General features: G+C 44.8%; 1 protein-coding gene across 5 annotated transcripts in view; it reads right to left on the reverse strand.

The window, feature by feature from the left end:
• LOC139160210 (cholinesterase-like) overlaps positions 1–9,030 on the reverse strand; it is a 116,195-nt gene extending 107,165 nt beyond the window's left edge. For 3 of the 5 annotated variants that reach the window (XM_070737848.1, XM_070737849.1, XM_070737850.1), the window contains exons 1-3: positions 8,949–9,007; positions 1,790–3,314; positions 3–157 (exon numbers count right to left, since the gene is read on the reverse strand). In XM_070737848.1, coding sequence (XP_070593949.1) covers positions 3–157; positions 1,790–3,288 — 1,654 coding nt within the window. In that variant the 5' untranslated portion in view covers positions 3,289–3,314; positions 8,949–9,007. Of the gene's footprint in view, positions 1–2; positions 158–1,789; positions 3,315–8,944 lie in introns of all 5 variants that reach the window. The other 2 variants (XM_070737847.1, XM_070737846.1) reach the window with 2 other exon arrangements.
• Positions 9,031–16,840: the final 7,810 nt, after the last annotated feature.

Genomic DNA, 16,840 nt, shown 5'->3' on the forward strand with positions numbered 1-16,840 from the left:
ACCTGTCTCTTCAGACTTTGAAAAAAGTCTCTTTAAAAAACCACAGTGCTCTATCACCCTTTCCTTGAATGGCTCAATATGAAGAAGGAAGAAATTCTGCTCTGTGGCATTATAGAGTGGCCACTCATCCTTGGTGGCTGCTGACCCAGTGGGATTCCTATGGAGAAAAAAAGGGACATTGGTGGAAACTAATCAAGGAGAGAACCAACCTAGAAATAAGGAGAAAATTCCTGACAGTGAGAACAATTGATCAGTGGAACAGCTTTCCTTCAGAAGCTGTGAGTGCTTCCTCGCTGGAGGTTTTTAGGAAGAGATTGGACAGCCTCTTCTCCAGAATTGACTAGAGCAGGGGTGATTTTCAGCAGGTTCTGATAGGTTCCATAGAATCAGTGGCGACGATTAAGTGCAGTTCAGAGAACCAGTAAATCGCACCACTGACTGGCCCATTGATGGCCTGCTACTGGAACCATAAGGTGCTACGTTCTGGTAGCGATTTTTGGAATGCTCATGCAGCTGTGCATCCCCAATGCGTGCCCATGCACGCCTGCATGAGATTTAGCTTCTGTGCATGCGCATCAAGCAAAGACATTAACACAAATGAGATTTCGGCAATTTTCACCAACGTTTTGCTTCTGCACATGTGTGAAAGCAAAAATATTGGCAAAAATCACCAAAATCTCGCTCGGCATACATCCTCACATGAGATTTTGCTTGCTGGGTGTTGTGATTCAGTCTGAGGCTCCTCAGGGAACGGCTGGAACTCTGCCGGTTCCATGCTCAGAGGGGGAGGACGAGGAACAGGAGGAGGAGGAGGACCAGGCAGATGGGGAAGAGGAATGTCAGGCCGAGGAGGAGGGAGAACAGCCTGAGACCCCCGGGGGGGAGCTCTCCCCAGTGAGTAGCCTGGAGTCCTTAGATGAGAACGCACAAGCCATCATCAATATGAGGCAGAGAAGGGCAGCACAAAGAAGGGGACAATTAGCCAGGTATTTCCATCCCTAATAGGCAACAGCTGGGTTTGGGTGTGGTTCTCCTCAGAAAGGTTGAAAAGGCAGGCCCGCCCTTCCTGTATTGTGGAGAGTTATCTTTTGGGAATCCTGTGACCCTGCTTCGATCCTTGGCGTCTCTGATTCTGGCTTGTGGCCTTGAAGGCTGAAAACTTGAGAGAGGCATGGGTTTTATTATCTACAGTGGTGTGTGTGCCAGCAAGAAGCCTATTGTATTGTCTGGCTGTCGTGACTCTTCTGTGAAGCTTCATAGCATTCCAGTTTCTAAGAAAAGTTTTTGTTATCTGTGTTTGTTTTCAAAGATATAAAATGACTTTGCTTTTTACCAGCGTGTCTGGCTAATCTTTTTAGTTGGTGTTGGCGTTTGGGGGAACCCAGACAGAACACTGTGCATGTGCAGAAACCAAATCTTATGCTGCCAGGCACACACGCACCACCGGACACGCCCGTGCCCAAGGACGGCTTCATAGGGTGCTCCAGTAGCATCGAAGATGGCAGTCTTTTGCTGGAGTGTCACCTCCCCTCCCTTCCCCTCCCAGCCACTCCTTGTTTCCTTGGGCTCATACACCCAGAGCAAACATGAGAAGGAGACAAGAGGCAGCCAGGTTCAACACTTGGCCAAACTTTTCTCTCAGTTCTGTGGCCATGCCTTGGTGGATTGAAAACAAGCAACATTCTATGTTAATATTGTTATTTAGGGCTGCATTACTTTAGATATAAAGTGCATTGGTTGAATGGGGGGGCTGCAATACAAATTTAAAGAAATAAAGTGAACCGCTTACCCATTTCTGGCAAACTCTGCCCAGTAGTGCATCACCTTACGGCTCAGCCTGGCTTCAGCCTCTGTGTATGTTTGATTGACAGGCATCACTGATTCAAGGGTTCCAAAAACAAAAGGAACCTCAGCACTGTGAGATGCCCCAGTCCATTCAGGCCATATTGACCATGAAGGGCGATGTGCAAATAAATAGGAATATACAGGAGTCCCAGTTTTCCTGATATTTCCTGCAGCTTCCATCAATGGGCACAAAATCATTCGGTCTGTATAGAAGTGGGACAGAGCGGAGCGGTATTGTGCTGGGCCGTGTTGTCCTTCACTGTATCTCGATGCAATCGTCCGAATAAAATCTTCGGTTGCATTGGGCACCAACAGCCCTATCCCTTTCAGAAGCTGCTCCTGATTTATGAGATTGTCATTTATGTTAGGGAAAACATTGTGGGCAAATGTGGCCGCTTCATCAGAGGTTGCACCTATGAGGACTGGTTTGACCTGAATTTGCCCCTCCTCCATGAGCTTTTCTGGATCACCAAGCAAAAACTCCCCATCTACGGTTGGCCTGAAGGGAACATTCCAAATGAAGCCACCTTTGAGGAACAGAGATATTTCATGGCGAATAAATTCAGAAATATTTTTTGTTTGCAGACAATGTACTATGCTGATATTATTGTCCTCGGAGCAACCTAGCAGATGAACAAATTCCAATGATTTTTGTCTGGCTTCCTCAGAAGACCTCCAAGCCCAGAAGGCATTGGCTGTTCCACTCTGGATCACCGCTTGGGCAAAAAGGTCCTGGCTTTTCGGTGCGAGAAGGTGGAAATTCACAGACGCTCCTCCAGCACTGCATCCAAAAATGGTCACCTGAGAAGGATCTCCCCCAAAGACAGCTGCATTCTCTTTTATCCACTCCAGGGCCAGCTGTTGGTCCCATAAGCCTAGGTTCCCTGGAGCAGCTGGTGGCAAGTACAGAAAGCCCAGGGCTCCCAAGCGATAATTGATGGTGACCACAATGACATTCTCAGTGGCAGCCAAATGTGTCCCATTGAAGATGTCCACTGAAGAAGTGCCCATTAAATATAACCCTCCATGTAACCAGACCAGAACAGGGACTGATGAAGAAGGTTGTGGGTGTGGCACCCAGATGTTGAGGGAAAGGCAATCTTCTGACAGTGGTGTTTTAGGAGACCATATATCTGCTTCAGGGATATCCTGGAAAATAAATTGAGGACAGGAATTGCCAAAGCTGGTGGCTTCCAATGTTTGATTCCATGGCTGATGTGGGAGAGGTTTCTGGAAACGCAACTTCTCCAGGGGAGGCTCAGCATAAGGAACGCCTAGATAGGCTGTCACAGACCCAAGGCCAGACAGGAACTGCTTGCCCTTAATAGGGCCACTGCTGGTTATGACCACTGTGTCCTCATTAGAAGCAGAACCGGAGGCTAATGGAAAGGGGAGGAGGAGGAGGAGGCAGCACAAGAGAGAAGGGCATAGTAGACAAGGCATTGCAACAGTAGGACAATTCGGTGGACCTGGAAAAAGTTACAAGCAATATGAGATTATTCCACTACTGTATCAGCCCACCTTATGCCAATTCATGATTACTTTATTATGATTGTAGGGCTACTTTTTTGCTGAGGACACCAGTGGTGAGCAGGGAAGGGCTTAGTCAACTTTACCCTTCTTCATGATGTATGGAAAACATTCTAGAAGAACTTCTTAGAACTCTTGATTACTGATCCCCTTGCTCAGTGAATGGACAGTTTAACTAGTAGATTTTCGCCAGGGTTTCTAATACAGTGGTCAGACCCAAATTCAGTACTGACAAAGCCTGACAACAGTTAGCAGCGCTAGAGAAATGGGAGGGGTGTGAGAGAGAGAGATTTATACCACCACACATTCCTTTACGCAGGGTCCAAGGTTAACTGTATAAATGAAGGAACCAGAAATCCCTACACCGGATTGGTCCACATGATTGCACTTGTAGGTGTGGGGATGTGAAATGAACTTTAACCTGGATGGGGATTCCAGGGTTGGAATCATCGGAGGTGAATCCAGAATGTCTTTGTTAATACATCGAAACGTGTGTGAATGCACAGGAGTGGAAATTCATTTATTTCTCAGATGCTATTTGGTTCACTGATAACAGCGTTATTATATATTTTCTGTGTTCTAATTTTCTAACTTATTCCGGAATCCTATTCTGGAACTTGGTATACTAAGCCCTATCTTGTGAATTGTGGTTAAGATACTGTATAACTAAAATAAATAACAATGCTGCTACCCTACAGAAAGACCTTGACTATCTGCCAGAATGGTCAAACAATTGGCAACCTCGAGGTTCGATGACTGCAATGCCCTCTACATGGGGCTACCTTTAAGAGAATATTCAGAGTGTGCAGGTACTGCAAAATGCAGCCGCAAAAGCAGTCATGGGCTTTCCAACACATCCCCGTGTTTCATCATCACTATGTGAGCTGCATTGGCTACAGATTGTTCTCCAATAGCAATTTAGAATGTTGCGTGTGACCTATAAAGCCCTACATGGCTTAGGACCAGATTACCTATGGGACCATCTTCTGCCTCATATATCCCAGCGGCCAGTCAGGTGCCACTGAGTTGGCCTTCTCCAGGTCCCGTCAGCCAGGCAATGCTGTCTAGCAGGGCCTAGGAGAAGAGCCTCCTTTGTGGTGGCTCCGGCCCTTTGGAATCAACTCCCTCCAGAGATTCATACTGCCCCCATACTCTTGGCCTTTGGAAAGGTTTTACAAACTCAACTTTGCCACCAGGCAAAGTGTTAACGCGTTACTCCAGTCAATGATGTGAATGTATATTATGATAGGATGGATGTTGATGATTTTTTTAAACTGCCAGTGTTTCTGTATTTATCTTGTTGAGAGCTGCCCTGAGTCTATGAAGAAGGGTGGCATAGAAGTCCAAAGAACAAACAAACAAACTCCAAATCTCAACCAAAATATGTTCTGTCTTGCATATTGGCAAAAAAAAAAAATCGAAACACAAAATACAAGCTAGGTGGATACGACTTTGTAGACAACTTATAACTTCACAATTTGTCTGTCTGTCTGTCTTTGTTTCTTTGTTTGTTTGTTTGTTTGTTTGTTTGTTTGTTTGTTTGTATGCTGCCCCTCTCCGAAGACTCGGGGCGGCTCACAACAGCAATAAAAACAATATAGCAGTGGAACAAATCTAATATTAAAAACCCTATCATTATTTAAAAAACCAAACAGCACATTCATACCAAACATAAAACGAAGTATAAAAAAGCCTGGGGAAAAGGTGTCTCAACTCCCCCATGCCTGGTGGTATAAATAAGTCTTGAGTAATTTACGAAAGACAGGAAGGGTGGGGGCAGTTCTAATATCCAGGGGGAGTTGGTTCCAGAGGGCCGGGGCCACCACAGAGAAGGCTTTTCCCCTGGGGCCCGCCAAATGACATTGTTTAGTCAACGGGACCCGGAGAAGGCCAACTCTGTGGGACCTTATCGATCACTGGGATTTGTGCAGTAGCAGGCGGTTCCAGAGGTATTCTGGTCCAATGTCATGTAGGGCTTTAAAGGTCATGACCAACACTTTGAATTGTGACTTTCAGCTGAGATTACACCACCATCTGTCAATTGTAGCTAGGGGGACCTTTGCACAGGTTCGCCTAGTGCACCAATTGCGATCAGGAGACTTTTCTCATGGTCACTCATGCGCTTATCATCTCACAGTTAGACTATTGCAATGCACTCTACATGGGGCTACTCCTGAAGAGCGTTCGGAGACTACAGTTGGTCCAGAATGCATCCGTGCGAGCTGTTGTGGGTGGACCTAGGTCAGTGATGACAAACCTTTTTTTCCTCGGGTGCCGAAAGAGTGTGTGCTATTGCACATGTGCGATTGCCCACACCCATAATTCAATGCCCAGGGAGGGTGAAAACAGCTTCCTCCCCCCAGAGCCCCTCTGGAGGCTTCAAACAGCCTGTTTCCCAACTTCTGGTAGGCCCAGTAAGCTCGTGTTTTGCCCTCCCACATCCCCCTGGAGGCTCTCTGGAAGCTAAAAATGCTCTCACAGAGCCTCTGTGTGAGCCAAAAATCCGCTGGCTGGCACACCCATTGGAGCTGAGCTAGGTAAAAGCTCACATGCCAGCAGATATGGAGGATAAAGACTCAATTCCAAAAGTTCCAAAGGTTCCAAAACTGAACAAATCATCAGCTGTACAGCCAGCAATATTAGAGCAAAGGAGAAATAATGCCACCCGTGATGTATCCAGTACAATTGCACAAGTGCTTTAAGAAATGCAATTCTATCAGTATCTACCTAGAAGAATATCCCACTGATCTTTAATGGGTCTTATTGCTAGGTAAAGATGGTGAAAAGCACATATCTAAACCTAGAAGAAATGGGAACCCAGTATGGGCTTTCTCTTCCCTGCTTTTCTTTTCCACCCTTGTTCTCTGTGTCTCAAACTCTAGCAAGCATATCAAGGCTGAAGAAATTGTTGTATATTTATGTATGTTTAGCCTGCAATACAACTAACTAGCTGTTGTGTTCTTTAAAAAATATTGTAGAAAATCTGTGATTGGTTAAGACGCGGCTATTTGGAAAATAGCCGCGGAAGTTAAATGGCTGTCTGTTGGGAAAAGCCCGCCGTTTTTAACAGTATAAATAGGGCAACGGGCTAGCCGTTGCCCTCAGTTTGGAAGATACTTTGTTGGTGATTGTTTCCTGCCACTTCTTGCAATAAATGCATTCTGTTTAACTAACCTCCGGAGTCGTGATTTAACACTAGCCTAAGTAGTATTAACTACCCAGAAGAAAAACAAGAAATTCTAGTCCCTTTCCTAAAAATCATCTAATTCTCTGAAAAAAAACTGTTATTCAACAATCCTGATCTTTATCTTCGCACTAGAAGTTCTACTAAATAAAATAAGACACAACAAGGAAATCCAAGGACTAAAAATTAAAAGTGAACACTATAAACTTCAAGCATTTGCTGATGACATGGTGTTCATTGTACAAGACCCCTTAAATTCTGCACCTATTCTAATTAATGAAATAAATAAATTTGGAAAGATTGCCGGACTAAAAATCAATAGGGAAAAAACAAAAATGATAACAAAAAATATGACAAAACAGCAGATATTGAAACTAGAGGAATCTACCAAAATCAAAACCGCCAAAAAAGTTAAATACCTAGGACTATGGATTACTGCTAATTGCAGCACTATCAAGAAAGACAATTACGATAAACTAATCAATGAAATGGACAAAGATTTTTGCAGATGGTCGAAGCTCCCACTTTCTATAATGGGGAAAATTGCTGTAATTAAAAGCAATATACTCCCTAGATTTTTATACCTTTTTCAAACTGCACCCATTAAATTAAACAGGACCTTTTTACAAAACTTACACAAAAAAATTCGCAAATTTATATGGACAAAAAAAAGGGCCAGAATAAAACTTAAAGACCTACAAGACCATAGGTCAAGAGGTGGATTCGGGTTACCAAACATGGAACTATATTACCATGCCTCAATTGCAAATTTACTGAAAGAATGGATAACACTTAAAAATTCTAGAATATTAACACTTGAAGGCTATGACCTTCAATCCGGGTGGCACAAGTTTCTGATGGAAGACATAGGTAAAATACCAACATACTTCAGATCACACTACATACGAAAAACCTTAACACCTGGCACTTTATTTAAAAAAACCATTACTTCTGTATCCCAAAATGGATATCCCCAACAGAAGCAATTATATACCCGAATGCATTAACCCCTGACAAAATTATAACATACGACCAACTGTTAAACGAAAATAATTATCTAATCCCTAAACAAAAACTCATGGAAAAAGGTATTAAAGTGGATTGGTTACACTACCTACAAATTAAATCAAAATATAATTAAGATAAGAACAAATTAGGCTTTCAAAAAAACAACCTCCTTGATAAGATAATTTTTGGTCCACAAAAAAAACAAATATCAAACATATACAATATCCTCCTTCAACATGATACAGTAGAATAAATAGTTAAAGGAACTATGATAGCGTAGTCACAAAATTTTGGGTACACAATTTATTTAAACGAATGGGAAAAAATTTGGACTGTTAACTACAAACTAACGATGGCAACTTCATATAAGGAAAATCATTACAAAATGTTCTACAGATGGCACTTGCCACCTGCTAGACTTGCAAAAATGTATCCAAACCTATCACCACTATGTTGGAAGTGCAGGGAAAAACCAGGTGCATACTACCACATCTGGTGGACATGTGAAACCTCCCAAAAATATTGGTATAAAATTAAAACTATGCTAGAACAAATTACTTCCCAGATCATCCATGCAAAACCTGAACTATTTTTATTAGGAATCATAAGACAAAACTTTAGTAAAGAAAACAGATATATTATAATTCACATTATTACAGCCGCAAGGATTCTATATGCACAATTCTGGAAGCAGGAAAAAACCCCAACCTTTTTATCCCTTTTGATTAAAATAATGGAATGTGCAGAAATGTCCAAACTAACAATGGAATTGCAAAACAAGGATGAGACAGATTTCTATAAAGCATGGGACAAATGGTACCATTGGTTAAAAAAAAGAAATTACTTAAAAAAATTTCATCAAGAAAAATATCCAACAAAAACAACTTGTAAAACTAGCAATCTATGTCACAAATCATAATATCAAACTGAAACGACAAATTGTAAACATCGATTGACACGAACTTTAAATTACAAAGAAACTGAATGAACAAACCCTTAAACTACTGATACATGTTGGCACTAACAATTACAACAAAAATATATGGATAAAAACTTTAGGGAAATCTACACCACCTATGTGCTTAAAACAAAGGCCGCAAAGCATGAAAGCCCCAGCTCTAACGCTGGCCCTATACACTCTTCTTACTACTCCTCTTCTGTTCCAATTTCCTATCCCCCTCCCCTTTACATCTTTTTCCCTTCTTCCCCAACCCCCTCCCTTTTCTTCTTTCTCCTTCCCCACCTACATATATTATATAAGAAAATTATAAATGTTAGAATGTACATTATATATATTCCCATTGCCTTTCTGTACCCTGTTTTTAATGTATATATTCAATAAAAACACTTATAAAAAAAACAATACTGCAGACTTACTCACTTGTCAGATTTATTCGACAGAAGAAAGCAGCTTGAGAGAGATCACCAGGCTGTATCCTGCTCACACACACAAACAAATGATCAACAAAAGAGCAACTTTCTATATTCCAGGAAGGTCCATTGACCAACTGGATTCTGTCCATAAAGGGGGAGGAACCTGCAAGTATTGGCCAAAGGCTCCAATATCAAAGACATGGAAAAAGAGAGAACTTCCTTCCAATGGGGTGAGAGGACTCTAGAGCAAAGGGCAGCCACTATCTCTGGTAGGCAGCCTTGAAAAGAGCCTGTCAGGCCACCTGGTACAGTAGCAGCGATAGGAATATGGGAGGAGTGTGTGTGTGAGAGAGAGAGATTGGCAACCATTGCATATTCCTTGTGCAAAGTTTAAGGTGACTGAACAAGTGAAAAAAGCCAACACTCCCTTCCCTGGATTGGTCCACATGACTGCACTTGTGGGTGTGGGCAGTAATGGGCAGCCAAAACTTTTACTGCCACACTGTGGGTGTGGCTTATTTTGTGGGTGTGGCTTGATGGTCATGTGACTGGGTAGGAGTGGCTTGCCAGCCATGTGACCAGGTGGGAGTGGCTTGAACAATCATCATCATTCAAGTGAACTGTTAAGTCCTCGATTTACAACCTCAAGAGTGTCGCTCATTAGGGGGACAATTTGCTTTGTGTTTCCCATGCTCTCCTTTCTGGGTCGCCCCCCACCCCCGGTGAATGGGTGCTGATTAGAGCAGGAAGGAAATGGGCCCCCTGTAACTCCTGCCGGTGCTGGTCTCCCTGCAGCTTTCCGAGGAGAAGGAAAAGGATGGGAGGGGGGAATAGTCAGCTGGAGCTGGGCACACAACTTCATTTCTGCCGGTGGAACTGCATTCCACCCCGTCCTGCCTGCTGCCCACCCCTGGGTGTGGGGTTGTGATAGTGAACTTTAACCTGGATGCTAAGGGAGGGTGTTTTAATACTGGCATTGACTGCAATGAATCCAAATATGGCTTTGATAATAAATCGAACGTTCTGTGAGAGCACAGCAGTGGATTGTGATTTATTTCTCAGACGCTAGTTGGTTCGCTGACAGAGCCATTACAACATCTGTCCATTTTTTAAAGCAATTAAAGAAACCGAAAGCAAATTACAAAAACCTGAAGTGACCCTAAATTGGATGACTCTAAAAATGTTGGACAGGCAGCTTCACCTCCAGATAGATTTGCAAATGGCTGACCAACTGCACTTAGCAAGTATCATGAACAATTGTGGGAGCTTTATAGTGTGTTGAGGGAGAGGCAATTAGGGTTGTAGAGGTATACTTAACAACTTCACTTAAGCAGTTTGTAACTTTAAGAGAGAGGCAAATAGTTGAAACAGGCAAGAACAATGGCTTTCAAATGTACAGTAAACCCCCCTCTTCCTTCACAGCCAGCACCTGGTAGTTTAAGCTTGCCTTATTAGCCCAAATGGTGTTTGCGGAGATGATTTAGAAGATTTTTCGGTATCCCTTTGAATGGAGTGCTTATAGGTCCTTTTGTTGTTAACAGGACTCCTGGCGCTTGTTCAAAATAAGGGTTATTCACCTTGCTCCCTGGTCTCTCTCTTGGCTTACAAGCTTCAGATGGCTCCAAGCCTTGGTTGATAGCTCGGCTGGTGGCAGGGTAAGCTGGGTTCTGCAGGGGGTTTGGGCTAATGGCAAGATGTTTGATGGTGCTAGGGTGCTGGAGGTCCTGGGGTGCGCTGGGCAGATTAAGGTTTTTTGGTGTTCAATGGGTAGTAGGAATCAATCACTTACGGTTTGATGTCTTGTCTTTGTCTTGCCTTGTTTCCTCGTGGAACTTTCTCTTCTCTTCTCTTCTCTGCTCTGCTCTGCTCTCCCAGAAATGCTTGGGGAAAATAAAGGCAGATTATGTCTAAGTATGTGTAGTGGCTAGTCTATTAAAAAGAAGGATTAGAGCACAGGGCGGGTGTGGCCTGGTCACCGCGGCCAAGTGGGTGGGTGTGGACGGAGGGCTCCAGGGCCAGGATGGCAGGAGCTGGTCCCTCACCATCTCCAGTACAGCTCCATGGGACAACTCTGGGCATATCACAGGTCAGATCCAGGCACTAGGGTGCGTGACTGACATGTCTGCCTTAGCGTGTCCCAGGAGAGGGCCTTCTCTGCCATAACACTTTATGGAACATTTTTACTGTACTGTATTATTGTAAATGCTGGTCAAAGGTCATAATAATTATACTTGATTTTATTTTATTGACTATTTTATTATTGTATTTTGGGCAGACCCCCCCCCCTTAGAAGAATGAGATACAGTGGTACCTCGGTACTCGACCACAATTCGTTCCAGAAGTGTGGTCGAGAACCGATTTGGTCGAGTACCGAATTTATTTATCCCATAGGAAATAATGGAAATGGATTTAATTGGTTCCCAGCCCCTGTTAACTCGCTGGGAACCAATTAAATCTATTTTCTTTATTTCCAATGGGATTAATAAATTCGGTACTCCAAGCTGCAGGAAGGGTGGGGGCTGCTACAATCCCAGCAGCTTCAGGGGGCTGAGGAGTTCTATAATTCCTCCAAGCTGCAGGAAGAGTGGGGGCTGCTGCAATCCCGGCAGCTTCGGGGGGCTCCTTTCTTCATTGCTTCCTCTTATTACCTGTAAGCAGCTGCAAAAACTTTCTCCTTCCCGGTGGCTCCTTCCCTTCGAGGAGCAACAGCGCCGGGAACGTCACGTAATGAAGGGAAGCTGCTGGAGTGACGGCAACTGCTGAGATGGCTCCGGCGGCTTCCCTTCATCACATGACGTTCCCGGCGCTGTTGCTACTCGAAGGGAAGGAGCCACCGGGAAGGAGAAAGTTTTTGCAGCTGCTTACAGGTAATAAGAGGAAGCAATGAAGAAAGGAGCCCCCCAAAGCTGCCGAGATTGCAGCAGCCCCCACCCTTCCTGCAGCTTGGAGGAATTATAGAACTCCTCAGCCCCCTGAAGCTGCTGGGATTGTAGCAGCCCCCACCCTTCCTGCAGCTTGGAGCTCTTAGAGAGCTCCTCAGCCCCCTGAAGCTGCTGAGATTGTAGCAGCCCCCACCCTTCCTGCAGCTAGGAGGAATTATAGAACTCCTCAGCCCCCTGAAGCTGCTGGGATTGTAGCAGCCCCCACCCTTCCTGCAGCTTGGAGCTCTTAGAGAGCTCCTCAGCCCCCTGAAGCTGCTGAGATTGTAGCAGCCCCCACCCTTCCTGCAGCTAGGAGGAATTATAGAACTCCTCAGCCCCCTGAAGCTGCTGGGATTGTAGCAGCCCCCACCCTTCCTGCAGCTTGGAGCTCTTAGAGAGCTCCTCAGCCCACTGAAGCTGCTGGGATTGCAGCAGCCCCCGGCGGTAACATTTCGGATAATGAACAAAATTTTCTCTGGCTGTTCGGTATCCAAATTTTTGTTCAGATACCGAAGCAAATTTTTGCCAAAAATTTTGTTCGTTATCCGAAATGTACGAGAACCAAAGCGTTTGAGTACCGAGGTACCACTGTATTTTGGGGGATGTTAAAGAAGGCAGAATATTGTATTTTTCTAAAGGAGAAATGGAGAAATATTGACAGATCCATGAATCTGCCATTCTTCAGGGGAATAGCTTTCTTCCATGTATCTTATATCATGCATGCTATCGATTTATAACCTTTTTGTCTGGTGTCTAGATGCCCTGGGTTTTTCACATATTTTGGGGGATGTAAGGGGATGGAGGGCCATGTGGGTTATATCACCTGAAAGCCGGCAGAAGATGACCTTGGGAAACTTCCCTTATCGCGTTCTCAGAGGGGCCAGTGCAATAGTATTTTCACACCAGCAGATTGACTGAATCCACATCTGACTGTTGGGAGGGCTTCCTAATTCCTTTTATTCTACATGTACTGCCTAAAGCAGTGAAGGCAAATCTATGGCACGGGCGCCACAGGTGGCACGTGGAGCCATATCTACTGGCACGTGAGCCGTTGCTGTAGCTCAGCTCCAACGTGCATGTCTCTGCTGACCAGTTGATTTTTGGCTCTCACAGAGGCTCTGGGAGGACGTTTTTGGCTTCCAGAGAGCCTCCGGGAGATGGGGGAGGGCATTTTTACCCTCCCTTGGCCCCAGGGAAGCCTTTGGAGCCTGGGGAGGATGAAACACGAGCCTACTGGGCCCACCAGAAGTTGGGAAACAGGGTTTTTCTGGCCTCCAGAGGGCCTCCGGAGGTGGGAGAAGCTGTTTTTGCCCTCCACAGGCATTGAATGATGGGTATGGGCACTCGTGCATGTGCAATAGTGCGTGCCCATGCTCTTTCGGCATCCTAGGGGGAAAAAGATTCGCCATCACTGGCTTAAAAGATCTCAAAGCTTACTTTTATTTCATCCTGCTATCACCCTGTTCAATAAAAAGGTCCTTTTGAAATGCCAAGTTTCAAGAGTCTTTACTTTCTTGAATAAAGGGGAGAGGCCAGACCTTACAAAGACGCTCTTAAAGACAAAAAGCAGCCCCAGTCTTTCTTAATAGCTCACAGCAGATGCCAGCACTTAAGAGTTAAAGAGTTAATGAAAGACAAGTATCTAGATACTTCCTGTATTCATAAGCAAAGCAAATACCAGAGGCAGAAATCCGTTAAAGACAGGATATTTCAAAACTCCTCACAGCAAAGTTTGACAGCTAATAAAGGCAAAATGGTAGGATTAGACAGCAGACCCCACCCAAGATCCAACACAGAAGTGAAACCATTAAGCCACAATAGGAATTGCTCAATTCCGTTCATTGCACCATCCCCCGAACGGTTAAAACTTCAAAGTCAGAGAAACCTATAAAGATCCATCTACTTATTCAACCTTTTGTTCAGCTGCACCAGAACCACAAATCCTGGTGGTTTAGTTCACCAATAAATGGACCCTCTTTTCAATTAACATTCAGCCTCCATTTTGTTTCCAGTGCCTCCCTTCCGGTTCTAAAAAGCTCAGGTTTTTAGATTTCTAAAACAAAGAAACATAGAAACATAGAAGACGACGGAAGAAAAAGATCTTATGATCCATCTAGTCTGCCCCTATTTCCTGTATTTTATCTTAGAATGGATATATGTTTATCCCAGACATGTTTAAATTCAGTTACTGTGGATTTACCAACCAGGTCTGCTGGAAGTTTGTTCCAAGGATCTACTACTCCAGAACAGAAACTACGAAATGTAATACACTCTTGATCAGTGATGGGCTCCTACGGGTACGGTCAGATACACAGTACCAGTAGCAAAATTTAGGTTTTTTTTTTCTTTTTTTGCCCCTTCTGGGCTCTGGATATGTTTTTCCTATTGTAGCAAACGAGTTTGAATGTGTATAATTGTAGAAGAGTTGTGCATGCGTATGTGTACGTACACTTTATATAGTAGATAATTAGGGGTGAGCTACTGCCTGGATGGGGGGGAATGCAGTGGGGTAGCGAAAATGGAGCTCCACCCCAGAGCACCCAATTTGCATGGAAAGATGTTGAAACAAAATGCATAAGCCACGCCCACAGTGTGGTAGTAAAAACTTTGGTAGCCCATCACTGCTCTTGATACATTAAGACAGCTTGATTTTATCAGGCACAAAATTGAATAAAAATCTTCCTCGTTCTCAACTTCACGCAGAATTATTACTTTAATCAAGTGACTTCTGCAATAATTTAGATACGCAACCAAAAAAATCATAATCCAAATGCATTTTGCATATATTGTTTTCAGCTTTCTGGTTTTGTTACAACTAGCTATTTCATGGAATACAGCCTTGACGCTGCCTGATGGGCTGTCTTTCTTTCCTCCAATTCAAGTAACTCCTTTCCAGGCATTGCCATATGAGTGTATAGAGCTAGAACCGGGGCACTTAATGAGGGAAGGGCTAAAAGATCTGACAATTCATTAGCAACGTTGAAAAACTTGTGGTCAAGAGAAGTGGGGGCAGGACCCGCAGCTGGGAATACCATCATACTTCAACTCTTCTGCCACGAGGAGTTGATCCCAGGATCCTCTATTGCACACCGACTGTATTTTCTTTGGCTGTGAATTTAACTATTTTTTTTAAAGAAATCCAAGTGCTTTGGTGCTTCGTACTTGAGGCCTAATCATTCTCCAGCCACCCCCACCCATCAAATACTTAATTGAGCATGTGTGCCTATGGCCTAGAGCCAGATAGGGAAGTGCTGCTGGAGGAAAAGCTTGTAGTTTCCCCCATTTTCATTGGAGCTCTCCACAATTGCTAGAGCTTTAAGCTTGTGGTTTGCTTTTGCCTTCTGGGATATCGGGGGTAAGAGGAGAATCTTTTCAGCTGTCAAAGGATCAGTTTCACTATCTCCCCCACACACACACACAATCATGGCCTCCGATAGGCCAGTATTACTGCTACTGGCGTCAGGGGCCCGGCCAAATTGAAAAATTGGGTGGGGCGGTTTTGGCCCACCACCGTGTCCCGTCCCCCTGGCGCCCGCAGCAGTCATTGTGCCCAGTGAGCAGCGCTGAGCTCCAGCTCCTCGCACAGGCGCAGACTGGGGGGTCCCGCGCGGGAACCGAGAGCAACCGTGTGAGCGCCGCCACGCCCCTTTCCCGCCCAAACCCCCTCAGAGGCTTCCCTTGGGGTCTTTCTCCCTGCCCCTCTCGCCCGTTTATTGGCTGCACTTGAAAACCCGTTCCTCGGATTGGTAGGGATGCCTCTCCTCGCCCCAAGGGGCGGGGGTCATTGAAAAAGCCGGCGGGTTTCCTCAGCTGTGTGGAAAATTAGTGAGGCGGGGCCCAAAGTATCTCGTTCCTCAAAAGGGACGAGGCTGCGGGGCACTCGAGAGCCCCAAAAACAGTTTCCCCGGTGCCTCCACAGCCCAAGTCCTCGAGCTTGAGGCTCCGGGTAAGCAACTTTTGAAGACTAGCTTTGTAGGCGGTCAGCTTGTGACAGTCATTCAAAACTCCCGCTCGCGGCTGGCCCAATCAGCAGGCAACATGCAAAATTGGATCGTACCCAGGGGTGGGCAGCAGGCAGGATGGATGGAATGCAGTTCCACCGGCATAAATGAAGATGCATGCACAGCTTCAGCTGATCAGTGGCTGTCACTTCCTGGATTATTAGTCTCGGCTCGGCTCTCCTTTCTTTCCCTGCTGCTGCTGCTGCATCTGTGCTCCTTGCTTTTTTCCTCTTTCCTCCTTCCTGGCCTTGGACGAGCTTTCCTCTCTTCTGCCCGGCTCCTCTCCAGCTTCATGGGGCTACCTCCCACCTGAGGTGCAAGCAGAAGGCGTGGGTGGAAGTGGTGCTGGCAGCATTTATGCTTCTGGCAGCACCCGTTCGCCTAGCTACCCAGCCTGAGGCAGGGGCATGATGACCCAGGAAGGAGAGCGTAGGAAGCGCGAAGCAAATTGTCACCCCAGCAAGTGACACTGGTAAGGTTGTAAGTCAAGGATTTAACAGTTCACTTGAACGATGATGATCACTCGAGCCACTCCCACCTGGTCACATGGCCAGCAAGACACTCCTACCCAGTCACATGACCATTAAGCTACACCTACAAAATAAGCCACATCCACAGTGTGGCAGTAAAATTTTTGGCTGCCCATTACTGATCGTACCTCCATACATAGCATTACCATTATGAATAATACCAATTAATGAGATCTATAAGCCCTGAAACTACATCTTGGTGGGCAAACAGTAGATGAAACTGAGACCTCCTCTAATAATTTGGAATCTGGAGAGAAAAATCACGTTTTTCCTTCCCTTCTCTGGAAAACTCAAAATCAGACAAGTCTGGAAATTGTTGTAGACTCATTGGAAGACAAAGAACTTTCTTTTGTTTTCCTAATCAGTGTGTTAGACAATTATTGTCATTGTATATGAAACTTCTGTACATTAATCACTCTTTACCTGTGTGAGGTGCATTTAATCATA

The sequence above is a fragment of the Erythrolamprus reginae genome, chromosome 2, assembly GCF_031021105.1.
Source record: "Erythrolamprus reginae isolate rEryReg1 chromosome 2, rEryReg1.hap1, whole genome shotgun sequence".
In the NCBI taxonomy this organism is placed as follows: Eukaryota; Metazoa; Chordata; class Lepidosauria; order Squamata; family Dipsadidae; genus Erythrolamprus; species Erythrolamprus reginae.